This window comes from Phocoena sinus, chromosome 13, assembly GCF_008692025.1.
Source record: "Phocoena sinus isolate mPhoSin1 chromosome 13, mPhoSin1.pri, whole genome shotgun sequence".
Lineage (NCBI taxonomy): Eukaryota > Metazoa > Chordata > Mammalia > Artiodactyla > Phocoenidae > Phocoena > Phocoena sinus.
Window position 1 is genome coordinate 22483277 of NC_045775.1, and position 15400 is coordinate 22498676.

The window sequence follows — 15400 nt, forward strand, 5'->3', positions numbered from 1 at the left end:
ATAAGTGGGATGTCCCTGGTTCTCTGGGGTTCTAGTCTAGAGCAAAGCCCCCCAGAATGGAGCTTGTTCCTGGCCTCCCTTTGCAAGCAAGATACAGAGGAGCAGTGGCCAGCGCATCTGTGGAAGTCTGTATAGAACTGAAAATACGGAGTCCTTATGATTCCGGGATCAACTGCCTCCCCTCTTATGGGCTTTGAACTGCGGTGCAGGACTCTTTACGTGAATGCAAGGCAGAACCCTCACGTTTATTCAGTATTTTCTGTGTCAGCAGCTGTTCTAGGCAGTTTAAGCCATGTTATCTCATTTAAGCTTCTCAACAGCCCTGCAAGAAAAGTCTTGGGAGTTTATGAGGAAGCTGAATCCTACAGAAGCTAAGAAACTTGCCCCGTATCCCACAGCTGGCAACTGGCAGTGCCAGGAGTAGAAGCCAGACCCCCTGAATTCAAATCCGAGCTCTCCCCACTGCAGGATGCCCTGCCAGGGAATGTTCACTTCAGTGGAAACAAATTAGTACATGCACGTCTCTCTTTTCTTCCTCAATCAGCTTGAACCACTAGGAAAGAAAACGGATACCCTGGACCTGACGGCAGATATACCCCTCCCCTGCCCTGCTCAGGTAATGAGGGAGGGCCTGCTGTGCTGCTCTCCAGAAACCCAGAGCTCAGACCCCACCCATCCCCTTCACCCCACACCACAGCTTCCCCTTTGCCCATCTTGCCCCCTGACTGGGAGAGGACGGACTTCGGAGGATGGAGGAAAGTGGAGGAGAACAGAGAGGGGTAGAAGACGGTACAGAAGCACCTGTGTCTTTAGAAGAGGCAGGTGGGAGAGGAGGCCTGGCCCCAGTAGAGGGAGACGAGCAGGGTGACGGGTGTGGATTCTTGAGAAGTGGCGTTAATAAGCCAGAAGGTGGCAAGACCACTCATTTCAGCAGCGGTACGTGGGGCAGTTGGGAAGGTCTGGCTGCAGGTTGGAGGCCTAGCAAGAAGCCAGCTGGGCTCAGAAGCTGTGGTTAGTGGTCGTCGAGCCTGGATCGGGAATGTCCGGCAGGGAGAGGGTCAGAGAGGAGAGCCCTGGAGCTAGGTGGGGGAGGGACAAGCAGGCCCGGCCTTGCCATGACTGGAGTGAGGCTGGCTGGGCTCCTTTTAAGGAGGAAGATCTAAGTGGTTGTTAAACCTGATTTCAGACCCAGGAGTGGGGCAGGTACATGTGCCCATTGCCTTCAACCCCCTCTTCTAGCCCCCTGTCTTATGGCTCTTTAACCAAATAAGGCTGAGGCCAGAGAGCCCTCAGAGGCGATGAAAGCAGGAGAGCCTGACCCGGTCTGGGAGGCTGGGTTTCCCACCTGGGTTGGGCTGCTTCGCCCTCTCCCACCCTCCCAGCTGAGCAGGGAGAGGACCTGCAGCTCCCCTGTGTGTCTGCCAGGGCTCCAGAGACAGTGGGCAGCCCTGCCTGGTATACCCCTCCCTGTCTGCTGCCTTCCCCACCCCAGTCTCAGGCCCAGGCTCAGTCTTGTGTCCCATCAGCTTCATCAGGAGGGTGGGAAGAAGGGATGCAGGAGTGAAGGCAGTGGTAGCAGAGGGCTCAGATGCCGGGTCCAGGGCTTGGAGCGAAGGAGATGGTCAAAAGATGGAATAATCAGTGCAATGTGGGCAAGGTCCTAGAGGGCCCTTCTGTGCCAGGTGTAAACCCTTTAATTGCTAGATCCATGTACAGCGGGTTCTAGGGGAGGGACCAGGCAACCTGGGTAGTGGGGGCATTCGGGGACTCAGAGCAGTGGCTGTAAGCCATACGGGGGTAAGTATTTCAATATTTTCAGAACCCATATGGCCATTCTGAACATCAGCCATGGAAAACCCTCTCCAATCTGCCAAGTTCCCTTCCATTAAATAGTAAAAGTAATAACAACCCATTCCAGGGAGCCGTCATTTGCTCTCCTCCTCACAAATATCTGTTAAGTACCAGCTTGGAGCCTAGGCACTGGAACAGGTAGAGCCCTGTCACCATAGGCTTCAAAGTCCCAGATCAGGCAAGGAGCCCCGAAAGGCTGCTGCTTCACCCAGACTCTCAAGCCACATCAGGCTCCGCTTCTCCTCCTGGACAGAACCTGAATGAGCCATTGGTGAGCAGAGGAGAGCAAATCCAGCCTCCTGGAACCGTAGAAGCCCAGCCTGGGAGAAGCAGTTGCCAGGCAACCCCAGAGCACATTCCAAAAGGATCCATCTGTTGGCCAGCCCAACTTCAGCGCACCAGGCAACGTAGAATTCTGCATTCCTCAGGTCCCATCTGCTCCCTCCCATGTGCCTTGGAGCTATATAAAAGTCCACCAGCAACTCAGTGTGAGCTGACAGGGGCCAGGCATCACATATCTTAATCCTAGCTGAGTCTAAACATAGAGGCCACAGGCAGGACCCAGCAGGGAGGAGGGGGCAGGGACGGATGCAAGCACTGGGGAGCTCTCTCAGCTTCCTGCCTGTGCCTCCCCCAGCCCCGATCAACTGCAAGTGCATTCTGCCCAGCCAGGTCGGGCACTTAACAGTATTCCATGGATTTCTGTTAGACTTTAAGGTTGCACACAGGATTTTATGGCCAACTTTTTTTTTTTTTTTTTTGCGGTACGCGGGCCTCTCACTGTCGTGGCCTCTCCCGTTGCGGAGCACAGGCTCCGGATGCGCAGGCTCAGCGGCCGTGGCTCACGGGCCCAGCCGCTCCGCGGCATGTGGGATCTTCCCGGACCGGGGCACGAACCCGCGTCCCCTGCATCGGCAGGTGGACTCTCAACCACTGCGCCACCAGGGAAGCCCTATGGCCAACTTTTGATCAGTTGCTCTGCGGACTGTGACTGTTGTCCCCTTCCTGCCTTCATGGCCTCTGCCCACTCCTTCCCTAACCCAGGGCTGCTGGCTGTGGCTCCTCCCCAAGCTTTGAAGAAATCGGCCAAAGGTGAGCGGAGTCCTTTTTCAGGTCTTTTTCTTGCCCTCTCTAGAAGCGTTTGTCAGAGTTAGCCACCTCCTCCGTGAATTTATTCCTCCTTGCATTCGTGGATGTAAAACCACCTTGATTGTTCTGTTTTCTAGCGTCTGCCCCTTCTCATCTCTTTTAATGACCCTCCTTCCTTTCTCCCAGCATCGAAAATGTGGACATTCTCCAACTTCCATGTCTCAGCCCTATTCTCTTTTCTCTTTCTTTAGGTCCCCTCACTCTGAGATCTGTCCATTACCAGGGTTTCCCGTTGAATGTCTTTGCCTAGGATCCCCCAACCTGTGTCGTCATTTCTTACTTTTTTTCCCCAAACTTGAGCTCTATTTCTAGCCCTTAAGAGATCTTTCCCCCTTGGTTGCCCCCTATGGTGTAAGCTTACCCAGAAGGCAGATTAAATATATGATCAGGGCACCCACAGAATGGGGGAACCAGGGGGAAACACGGAGAGACAAAGTGAAGTAATTTCAAGTGCTATTTCATCCAGTCTTTCATCTTGAGAAAAAGCCGAGGTTTGTTGGATTCCCTTATACTTCCTTTATTGTTTAGCAGTGTTTCTCTTTTGAATTACGTATGGGGGCTATTGTCTTTTGAATGCTTTGGACTTCTAAATCTCCCATTCCTGCCCGGACCTCCTCATCATCTCAAACTCATATTCATTCAAAAAATGATGTTTGAGTAACAACGTCCATAGGAACGAAATAGCTGTCTTCCCAAACTCTCTGATCCTTAGGACTTCCTATTTCTGTCCACGTTGTTGTGGCTGTCACAGTTCTGCAGGTGTGAAACGTCAGGCACGCTATCTGATGGGATCCTTCCTAGCGCTTTTCCTGCTGGCGCCCTTTCCGTTCCCACTGCCACCACCCCAGTTCAGGTCCTCAACACTTTGTGTGTTAAAGGTCACCTGACGCTTCCCATCATAGAGCGACAGAGAATTTTATAACCTTAGGTTCTCAGTGCAGAGGGCCTTGGAGTCCTGTTGAGGCAATCTCTCATATAATAATTGAATTATTCTACCACATCCCTCCCAAGGCAACTAGAGGCTATGGCTTCTACTTAAACTTCCACACTCTCAAGGCAGTGCTTTTCTAACAGCCAAGTGGCTACCTGTTAATATGTTGTAAAATCAGCCTAGTAGGTCGCGTTTGGGATGGGATGATGGGATGGGATAGGATGGGAGGTTGGGATGAGGTGGGACAGAAATGTCAGAGGGTGTTCCGTGCACTGCTGTTATGTCCTCCTCTCTTCTACCACTACCACCCTCCCCTGGGTCTTCTCCTCAGTTTCCTCAACTATTTATCGCAGACAAGTGTCCCAAACCCTGCCTCACGTAGTAGGTATGTCTCCTTGGAACGTGGCCCCCCCCCTTAAGTTGGTGCCCGGCCCTGACAGTACACACCTGGTTTGGTCCGAGCAGCACAGAACAGAAGAAAACCAGCTCTCCTTCACGGAACTTTACACCTAGTAACACTGCCAAGATGAACAAGACCTTTTCCCGAAACCACTGACTCACGCTGCTGACTCACATCAGGTGGCTGTCTGGGCTGTGCCCACCGGCAGGCCACACCATCTTTGCACAGCTCTAACTAGGAGAACGTTTCCTTGTGCTGGCCTCCAGTAGGCTTAGCTTTCTACTTACTGGTGTTAGCAACCTAGCCTAGGAGAGCCAGCGGACTAAATGGGTTCCCTCTTCCCTCTGCTCAGCGCCAGGCCTTTAACCCCGTCTGACTCATGCAGACACAGTGCGGTCAACGGGCAGTAAAACAGGCCCAGGGCACCCGGGCCACCTGTCTGCCACTGTCCTGGACCTGTTCTCATTGTTCCCGTTCTGGCCTCACTCCCCACCGCGTTCCAGTGTCTCCCTGACGCCTTAGTTCAGTCTCCCCTCTCCGGCCCCTCCCTCTACCGTTGGATCATGTGATGGAATAGACTCTCCAGTTGGATTTTAAGCATGTCTGGAAGGGCAGGGAGCGTCTTTGCTCTCCGGTTCTTCCTGTGGTAGCCACTCTGAGACTAGCTGCAGCCCCCAGGCCCTGTGCCCCATCGGGGCTCCCGTGAAGTGGGGAGAGAACGATAACGAGTGACCCCCCTCCCAGTGAGTCTCGTCTTTGAGGACCACACATTCCCAGATCTTGCAGCCGTTCCTCAGCAGTTACTGCACTTACTGGACGCGCTATCCTCTGATGCTTCGCTATCCTCTGATGTCCTCTGCCTGACTGGGTTGTAAGCCTCTGTATCCTCCCCTCATTCCGGCGCCTAGAACAGAGCTCTGAACACATGGGGCTCTACGAAGGTGGGTCATTTATTTATAGGATGCTCCCAGAGTGCCCTCGTCTGATGGTGAAGCTCAGGGGACACAATAGCATTGGCCAGAGACAAGCCTCGTTAGCCGGGGCGACGTGCCACTGTAAGCTCTGTCTCCTTGCATTGTTGCAGATGGTCCAGGGCACACTTCCCGCCCTTGGCCCCGAGTGCCCCCTCTGAATCGTGTTGCAGCTAGGAATGCCGAGACTCGGAGGTTAGGAGAGACGTGCACTGCCCAGGGAGCCAGGGTCTGTGCTGAGGGCTAGGGCTTTCATGTACCTAGACTTCATCCTCCAAGGTGACTGCTGAGACCTTCTCTTCCTCATCCCTCTGTCTGACCAGCAGGGTCTTTCTCGGACCTGACCCCCGTGATCAGGAGGAATTCCCCGTGAGGAATGGAAGGAGGCCACTGCTGGTCAGGAGGCTTGACGGGTCGGGCCCGGCTCTGCACTCACTGCCTGCTCTCCACCTGGAGCAGGTCCCTCCTCCACTCTGCCCCCCAGTTGCTCCTCATCTGTAGAGTGGGGGCATTCAGGGGTTGCAAACTCAGATGCAGTGCCAGGCAGGAACACAACTGTGTGGATGGGATCAGGTCTGGGACAAGAGGAGGTGGTAGGGCCAGAACTGAAGGGCACACACCCCTTCTGGAAGCATTCAGAGTTGGTCTTCTCTCCTCTCCCTTCCTTTCCTCCTCTTCCTTTTTAAGCACCTTTCAGGCCAAAATAGAGCAGATGGGCAGTCAGCTTTCAACCCCTGGTTCGGATCTCCAATGACCTCTTCTCCAACATTCCGGTTCTTCCTACTTACTCCCATGTTATTCCCAAATTTTCAGACCATGGCCCTTCTACCCCACTCAGCACGTCTTGTGAAGGTGTTGACAGCCCTGGGCTGTTTGGCCTGATCTCTGGCTTATGAACTTCTTATGGCTTCACTGTCATTTTCACATTTTCTCATTACCTGCTTTCCCCCGTTTCTCCTTTGTCTACTTCCTTCTTCGACTAACTTATCACCCACAGCTGAATAGACCTGGATTCTTGACTGGGCATGTGTGAAACTGACTGTAAAATAAATAGGCGAGCAGGGAAAGAAGAGGCTGTTTCACGAGAAAAAAAAAACACAACCAGAGTATGTGAAGCCAACCCAAAGGGGGTAAGATACATAATTCAAAGGAGGCAAAATAATAATAATAGCAACAGATATTAAAATACATTGATGATCATAACACTTGTTGGTGAAGAAAAAAGTGCTATAATGTGAATCTCTTGCCAGAGAAATGACAAAGGAAAGAAAATCATTCTGAGGATGAGGGAGGTGAAAACAACAGCGCAGAACCCTGAATAGAACACGTACGGAACCCTTTTTAGGCCTTTTATTGTGCACCCCTTGTCAAAGCTGTTATGTAAAACCCTCTAGGGAATGAATGAAATTATGTTTGTACGGTTCTTTCTATTTAAATGCAGAAGATCACGTTAAATAAATCTACAGGACAGGATTGTTAGTACTTAATGTTTCCTAAGCAATCTTCCAGGCTGTCAGATAACCTCTCCCTGTGGTTTCTTTTCTCTCTTAGAATGAACCCTTCCTGAGAACCCCCCGGAACAGTAACTACACATACCCCACGAAGCCATCCATTGAGGTAACCCCTGACGCACGTCTGCCTCTCTCAGGGACAAACCATGTCCACCTCCCGGCGACTCGGGGCATGGTGTGGGTCTCCGAGAGTTAGCTTCATCAGAAACGTACCCCTCTTACATACTGGAAATTGGAATGTGAAGAAAAGGCTCCTGAACCACAGAGTCCCAGGATTGTCCTAACGTGTTCTCGAGTGTTTACCTCATGTCAGCAACCAGCTAGAGGAAGTGCCTGTGGATCAGTTGTCTTTGACCTTTGCACAAACATCATCTCTGCTGAGGCAGCTCAGCCTTTCAAGAAGAGATGAGGGGGAGGCAGTGGGTATGAGGCACTGTCAGTTTCCTGTAGTTGAGGGGGAAGAACCTCAATTCCGGGGGCTGGGCCCAACAGGAAGCTGACACATATGCAGGTGGGTCTCCAGGGCTTGTTTGGTTCAAGTCAATCATTCTGGTTCAAGTCAATCATTCTAGCTCTGAGGATTCAGGGCCCGTGGCTTTAGGGGCAGCTACTGCAGAGATGGCCTGAAGGATCCTGAACCACGCCCGGCCTTGCAGGACCGGCCGGGTCCAGACCACACGTGTCGGCCACCAGATCGAGGGATCAGCCACCAGTATCGGATGAGCACCTATGGTTTGTCCAGTCTTGTGCGAGGGGCCGGAGGCCGTTCAGAGAAGTGTCCGCGTGGTCCTGCCCTCAGGAGTTAGAGGTCATTCCAGACTGGGCACCTACTATGTGTCAGACACTGATTCAGGAAGATAGAGCAGTGGACCAGACAGATGGGTCCCACCCCTCATGGAGCTTACAGTCTACCAGAGGAGGCATCCAGTAGACAGCTAAGCACAGTCATTTCATAGAGTGAAGACAGCTCTGAGGAAGGTGATGCAGGAAAGTGAGATGGGGCAGGGAGGGTGGCATGTTCTCATGAGCCGTGCAGACCACGTCAGGCCTCTCTGAGGAGGAGAGATTTGAGCTGGGATGTGTATGATGAAAAGATGCCGGCTATCTGGAGAGCCAGAGCCAGAGTCCCAGGCAGGACCAGGGAGTGCAAAGGCTCAGAAGTGGGGCTGAGTCGGGTGTATTTGATGAGAGAAAGAAGTCAGTGTGGCTGTGGGTGTGTGAGTGAGGTAGAGAGTAGGTCATGAGACCAGAGGGTTTATTGAGGGACCCTGAATTGAGGGAATCTGAATCCCTAAGAAAGAAGGTTGGACTTCAGGTGGAGCGCTGTGGGAAACTGTCGGAGGTTCTAGGAGAAGGTGATGTAATCTATTTCACCCTTTTAAAGACCCCCTGACTCGTGTGGAAAATGGATTCGGGAGCAGCAGGAGTGATTGAGGAAAGACCTTTTATAAGCCAGCTGAAGCACTGAGACTAACTCACCTGAAATTATTGAAGGACCGTTAGGTGCTAAGCGCTGGGATACAAGCCGTGTGGTAATGCCGCCATCCAGCCTCCCTGAATTCTCTTAGGCTCATGTTAGCCCAACAGAGGTGTGTCCCAGGCCAACCACTGACAAAATCCATTAGAATTGAAATGTCAGCTACATCTTGTCACTTGGGCATTGACTGATTTATCTAACATGCGTATATATTTATTGGATACCTAAATGGCACAGGCACTGTACAAAGTGCTGGGTATACACTGGTGAAAACAGTGGCTCCTGTCCTGTCCTCTTGGATCTTAGTCTCATGTGTCTTTGCTTCTGTTGCTGGCAGAGTTAAAAACCCAGGCCTAGAAAGTGGTGGGATTTGTTTCTTTTTTTAAAATACCTTGCTATTTAAATTAGCCACAGACAGGCAACAGCAACATTACTTGAGAACTTGTTAGAAATGCAGAGTCTTAGGCAGCACACCAGTCCTGCTGTCTCAGGATCTGCATTTAACAAGACCCAGGGGATCCAGGTGCCCTGGCGTAGGGTGCCAAGTACACTTCTTCCCTTGGGACAGACGAGAGCGCTCCATTTCCAACCTGGGTCTGTTCATCTGCATGGGACGGGCTCGTCTCTGGCTCACCAGTTCTCTGAGGTGTTTCTAAAGTGCTCACGGCTATAGACTTTTTTTTTAATCGCATCTTCCCCAGATGTCTGTCATCTGCGCACAAATGTGTTCTTGATTTCAGTAGAACTCCCACACGGAAGAAGGACTCCATCCGTGTGGTGAATTGAGCAGTTCCTTGGAATAAACGAAATTACATCAGATTAAGCAACTAATATTTAAAGGAAGTTTCATTTTTGCTCCCTTGTGAGAGGAGTGTTTTAACAAGGCATGTCTGCCTCATCATCTGACCAAATGAAAGAGACAAGCTTCCAAAGCCTTTGGCAACCACACGCCTAGAGAATCAGCCAACCGGACAACACCTGTGTGTGCAGCCCTACTGTGCACTCAGCCCTACTGGGCTTGTCCCTCAGGCCCCTCTGGGCACGTGCAAGCGTCTGCACTAGGGAAGGGACTCTGTCTTTCCCCCAACTTCTGCGCCCTCTGCTTCCCTCCCCATCCCCTCCTCCAGCGCCTGGCAAGTGTGCCCTATATTCCGGAGACGAGAATTGGACTGAAGGTATCCAGGTTATAGACGTTAATTTATATACATACAAGGAATTGTTTGGCCATTAAGTTAAATACACCAAAAGAAATGATATGCACATATTCAGAAATGATATGCAGAAACCAGAAACTTTGCAGTTGTAAAAATTTCACGTTACTGTCCTAAATATATTGTAATTATTGTTTTGGTCCTAGCATTGTCATTAGTGTCCATTAGTTTCATGTTAAACGACGCCACCAAAACCCACATGGAACCTCTTATCAGGCATCCAAGTCTGTGTTCCTTTGGGAGACCACCTGTTGCACGCCTTCACTGTTTTCTCCCCTACTTTGGATGACTGTGGGCTCCATTTAAGGGTGTAGATAAGTTGAGGTGGGAAAGACTGTGGGTGTGCATGAGTGTGTCCACACATCGTGTGTTTTGTGCATGGCGGGTGGGGAGAGACCTATTTTCTCCTCTCTGATTCCCCTCTCACTCCATCCACAACTCACAGCTCTAGCCTCACATGATCCCCTACAGTAACATAATTCCAGCCTCCACCAAGAATTCCTTAGCTAGTTCTTCCTGGGCTGAAGCTAACCTTCCTGCACAGTGAGTGTCGGGTGTTGTGTCTTTCCTCCTGTTGATTTAGAACTGGGGCAGTGACTTCCTGTGTGAGGAGTGGAATCCTTCCAACAGTGTCCCCACGTCAGGTTAGTATAAACATCACCACCCGCTTCAGTCAAGGGCCTGGTTAAGTGTCAGGTTGTTGGGAGAACCTGCAAACACACCTTGGAGCCTTGAGCAGGTCTTGCTGATTCCCATGCAGTGCAGACCTTGATCCGGGTAGCCCATGACAAGCTAGGCTGCAGCACTGCTGGGCTCCCAGGCTCTCCACAAACCACACTTCTCCTCTCGGCTTAGTCCCAATGGCAGCCTTTCTGACCTCCCTGCCCAGTGAGGTAGGTATAGTCAGGGATTGGGGTCCTCTCTACCCGTGCTCATGACCCACCCGCCCCCCCCACCCAGCTGGAACTTTCCTGGACCGCTCCAGTGTGAATTGGGCTCCTCTCAGGATGGATGAGAGCCATCAAGGCCATTACCTTCAGTGCCTTAGTTGCTCTGAATAGATGGAAAATACAAATTTTCTAAAGCCTTAGGCTAGAAATAAGTTTAATGGGAACCTGTGGCATAAGAACAGAATCTCAGACTCCTAGCCAAGTTAATAGTTTCAAAGGAAGACCTCCACTGACCATCCATCTTTTTTCCTGTCTCCCTAGTCCATGAGCTCCGACCAGCGGATATCAAAGTGGTGGCTGCCCTGGGTGACTCGCTGACTGTGAGTACTGAGCTGGGCCAGGCCCTGTGCGGAATCACCTCTTCCTCCACATCAGCTCTGTGTTCAGCATTTAGCTGAGAACATACCTGTGGCCGGCAATGAAACATAGCCAGGCAGCCGCAAAACACCAGCAGGCAATCGAGAATGCCCTCCCCTCCTCCCTTCCACAGCCTGGCTCAACACCACCTCTTCCACGGGGCCTCCCCTCCATCCCCTGATAGAAGCCGTCCATCCCCCTTCCCCACTGTTCCCAAGCATTTCATCTGTGTGTGTTAAGGCAGCGGTCCCCAACCTTTCTGGCACCAGGGACAGGTTTCGTGGAAGACAGTTTTTCCACGGACCGGGGAGGGGGGCAGGGGATGGGTTCAGGTGGTAAAGTGAGCAATGAGTAGCGGTGGGGAATCGCAGGTGAAGCTTTGCTCACTTGCCCGCCACTCACCTCCTGCAGTGCGGCCCAGCTCCTAACAGGCTTCGGACCAGTACTGGTCTGAGGCCCGGGGGTTGGGGACCCCTGTGTTAAGGTACTTATCCAAGTCTGCCTGCCTTTACCAGGGAACTCATCTCCTTCACCCAGACTCCTAGGGTGGTGGGTCTTACCCACACACTGCCCAGCACCCACTCACCCCATTTAAAGATGTGTTTGTGGGGACAGAGGGGGCCCAATACCTGCACGTAGCCCAGTTTCACCAAAGGAATTGTATTGGCCGACTATTTAGCTATTGTCTGTGTGTGAGACACTCTGCTAGCAATTCAGAGGGAAAATAAGTATGAGATGTAGTCTTAACCCTCCGGAAACTTGTCCAGCTGGGGAAATAAGAAACACTTACACAGAAGGAGGTACGTAATCATATAGGGGACAAACCGGACTTGTGAAATCAGGTATTCATTTCAGTAAAGAACAACTTCTCCAGATGAGTTTGAGTGTGTCTTAATTTTGGTATGAACGTGGGGAAAGCTGTGGAAGGAAGGATACACACCAGGCTCTTAACCATTAATTGATCCTGGTAGCGTGTATGTGAGGGTAAGGGGTGAGGAGGGAGGGGATGTAGAACCTGGAGCAGGGGGCAGGTTATTAAAGTAGGGGTAAATTAGTAATTAAAACATCTTTGTATCATTTCATTGGTCATAGTGAATGCATATTACTTTTGTAATTTTCAAAGAGGAATACTCTCTTTTTTTAAGATAGGGCCTTTAGAAAGCAACTATACTCCAATAAACATTAATTTTAAAAATAGGGCCTTTAGGGCTTCCCTGGTGGCGCAGTGGTTGAGAGTCCGCCTGCCGATGCAGAGGACACGGGTTCGTGCCCCGGTCCGGGAAGATCCCACATGTCGCAGAGCGGCTGGGCCCGTGAGCCATGGCCGTTGAGCCTGCGCGTCCGGAGCCTGTGCTCCGCAACGGGAGAGGCCACAACAGTGAGAGGCCCGCGTACCGCAAAAAAAAAAAAAAAAAAAAAAAAGTTAAAAATAGGGCCTTTAGAAAAAGCATTATGGAGGAGGCAGAAATTGACAAAGGTGTTAGAGAATGAACTGGAGACATAATGGCTGGAAAGGAGGAGCTTTAGCATTCCCAGAAAGGATGGAGTGGCTGGTAGTAGGCTGGTCCAAGGCCCTCATGCTTCAGATCAACTTGTTTAGACCTGAAGGTTTGTGTGGACAGGAAAGGAGGCGGTGAACAAGGAAAGGAAAGTGGAAACCAGGTCATGGTGAGCTCTGAATGTTGGTGAAGGGGTTTGGCTCTGACCCTGTGAGTAAGAGGCACCCACTGAAAGGTCAGAGTCTGGGGGAGGCATGAAGGAACAGGTGTGCTTGGCAGAGCAGGTGGGGCAGCCCCGTGAGATGGGAAGAGACACTGGAGACTGTGGGGTCAGGTGGAGGCCAGAGCTGTCCATGGTGAGGAGATGAGAGTCTCACCTGGAAATATGGCAAAGGGAACACGAAGAAAGGGATGGAAGCCAGAGAGGCTGGGGAGGAAGAATCTTGCTTCTTCCACAACTTGGTTACTGGTTGTGTGTGGAAGATTGGGAAGTCAGGACGACTCCGAGATTAAGTGGCCTGGGGAAAAGCTAGTACCATTTTCAGAAAAGGTAAATCCAGGTCCCAGCTGCTACACCAGGGCAAGAGGGCCCCTCCCCGGTGCCCCCAGCCTGCACCCGACCCAGCCCAGCTCTAGAGCCTTCTCTTTGCCTTTCAGACAGCGGTGGGAGCCCGACCCAGCAACTCCAGTGACCTCCCCACAGCCTGGAGGGGACTCTCCTGGAGGTGAGGGTGTTCTCCACTCATCTCTGTTGATGACGCTCCCCACAGAAGCATGGGTGGTGTGTTTCCCTGTCACCCCTCCAGAGGTGAGGCCGGGTACTCGAGGCCCGGTGCTGGGATGCAAGGCGAATCCCCGATGCTTCTGTTATTCCTAAGGGGGATGGGAATCCTGCCCCAGGGCAGACTGTCTGGTTCTGACTCAGAAATATGATGACCTGTGATTTTAACAAATGTGCTTTCTCTTCCCCAGCATTGGAGGGGATGGCGACTTGGGGACCCACACCACACTGCCCAGTAAGTAGCAACACGGAGAGGCACCATCACTGTGGCCGTAGCAACCCCTCCCTGAGACCAGGGCCCTTCCCCTGAGCGAGGGAAGAGAAGGTTGTCTGTAAGGAGAGAAGTCAGCCTGCCCTGAAAAGACCCAGAAGCGTTCTGCCCACACCTGTGCCCCAACACTGCTCGTCCATCTCCCTCTCACCTGTGCTCTCTGCTCCTTCCCTCTTCAAAGACATTCTGAAGAAGTTCAACCCCAAAATCTTCGGCTTCTCCGCCGGCACCCGGGAGGAGACCGCTGGGCTGAATGCAGCAGTGGGAGGGGCCAGAGCTCGGTGAGTAGACGTGGGTACTGGAGGGACAGAGGAGGGCAAGGCCGAGAGATCGGGGATGAGAGAAGGGTGATGTCTGGGACCCGGGCCCACAGACGGGCCGTAAGAGCCGTGGTGCACGGAGCGCTTCTGCTGCCCGGCCCTGAGCTGCCCCCTCATGTGGATTATCTCCTGTAATCCTTACACCCTTCAAGATGGGTACCAGCGTGAGGACACAGAGGCTTAGACCGTTTCCTGAATGGCCCAAGGTTATCAGAGCGAGGGACCAGAGGAGCCAGGATCAGACCAGGCTGAATCAGAGCCTTCGCTCTGCCCACTGAGCTGTTAGCACCTCTCAGGGCAGTGGGGAGAAGCCCTTGAGGGTGGCCGGACAGGAAGCGTGCGGCCAGGGCGCAGGGTGCCCTCCTGCTGACTCCAGCTGGTCTCCCAGCCCAGAGGAGGCTGGGGTCGAATGTGCAGGTGACAACTCTCAGCACCTTGGGGACACAGAGCAGGACCTCACGGCTGGCCGCCCTTCCCTCCTCCCTTCTCTCGCCTCTGAACCTCCAGCCCTTGACTCTGAAAAAGCCGTATATCGACACTAGGGAGTTAGATGGTAGGCCCTCAAAACAACATAGCAGTTGTTTGTTTTCACTTGGATTTCTGTGGTTGACAACAACCCAGATAATTAAAGTTGAAATGCCTGACGGAGTTCATTGATTTTCTGCACAGAGCGTGCTGGGTCTTTGCTTTGTAGAAGGGTTGCTGCACTCAGATCGCCAGGGAAACAGAACCCGCTTGACTCACCCTGTTTACAGGGAAAGTTCCTTTCAGACGCGGTAAGGAGGGTCCCACGCTCGCTTTGAGCCTCTGAGCCACAGGAAGCGATGTCAGGTCCTCAACATCATAAGCAGGAAGAATTATTTTCTGCAAAAAAATTGGGCTTCATGGGGCCATGATATCAACCTCTAGTTGCTGGTATTACCATTATTATTATTACCTTTTTATTATTTTTTTTTAGAGCCCAGGCTTCATTAACCAGGAATTGATTCCTTAGTCTGTTGACATTCAAGCCCCTTTCCCCGTTCCTGCTTCACTTCTCTTAAACTGCTTTTTCTATTTCACTGCTGCTTGGTGTCCCCATCAGGCACCAAGAGCGCCTGGGGAAGAGTGGCAGGGGACGTAGCCGAGACATGCAGCTTCTTTTTAGTATCTCTGCGGTCCCGTGTTAGGGGAAAGGAGAGCGAGCCATTAGTCAGCTTAAGTAAGCAAGTTTGGAGAACTGTTCTGTGAGTCTCCCTTACCCGCACTGTGCCATTTAGCACAGTGTGGGTAAGGATGAGTTCACCTAGAGAGAAAGATAAATACCACAGCAGAGCAGCCAGGATAATGAGACCTGAGGTCAGACCATCTATGTCTATATCCCAGCCCCCAGACTTGCTGGCTGTGTGACCTTGGGCAAGTCACTTAGTATCTCTGAGTTTCCCCATCTATAAATGAGAATAATAATAGTACCTATTTCTCAGAGTTGTCACAAGGATTAAATGAGACCAATAACCCCTGGAAAGCACTTAGTACAGTATATAATATGTATGCAAAAAAAGTTCGTCATTATTAGAGTATTTCGTTTCAAAGTTTTATTCAAGATCGAACTTCCTTTCCATCCATCAATAAGCAAGAATTCACTGAACAGCTGGGAAGGACTGAGCCCCAAGATGGTTACTAAAAGATACAAAAGAACCAAAAAGTGAACTGCCTGCCTATAAAGAGCTTGCTTTCTAGTT

The 15400-nt window shown here is 51.6% G+C and overlaps 1 protein-coding gene and 1 long non-coding RNA gene across 2 annotated transcripts in view; one reads left to right on the forward strand and one right to left on the reverse strand.

Moving 5' to 3' along the window:
• PLB1 (phospholipase B1) overlaps window positions 1-15400 on the forward strand; it is a 185524-nt gene that overhangs the window by 150485 nt on the left and 19639 nt on the right. The window contains 7 exon segments of the mRNA XM_032652827.1: window positions 545-616; window positions 6854-6919; window positions 10085-10145; window positions 10713-10771; window positions 12965-13032; window positions 13280-13323; window positions 13541-13640. Of these exon segments, the coding sequence (XP_032508718.1) occupies window positions 545-616; window positions 6854-6919; window positions 10085-10145; window positions 10713-10771; window positions 12965-13032; window positions 13280-13323; window positions 13541-13640 (470 nt within the window).
• Window positions 5284-13602, reverse strand: LOC116764309. Its single transcript, XR_004352837.1, has 3 exons — window positions 13511-13602; window positions 6899-9083; window positions 5284-5992 (listed from the first exon to the last, which is right to left on the reverse strand). It is a non-coding gene; the product is annotated as an uncharacterized LOC116764309 (long non-coding RNA).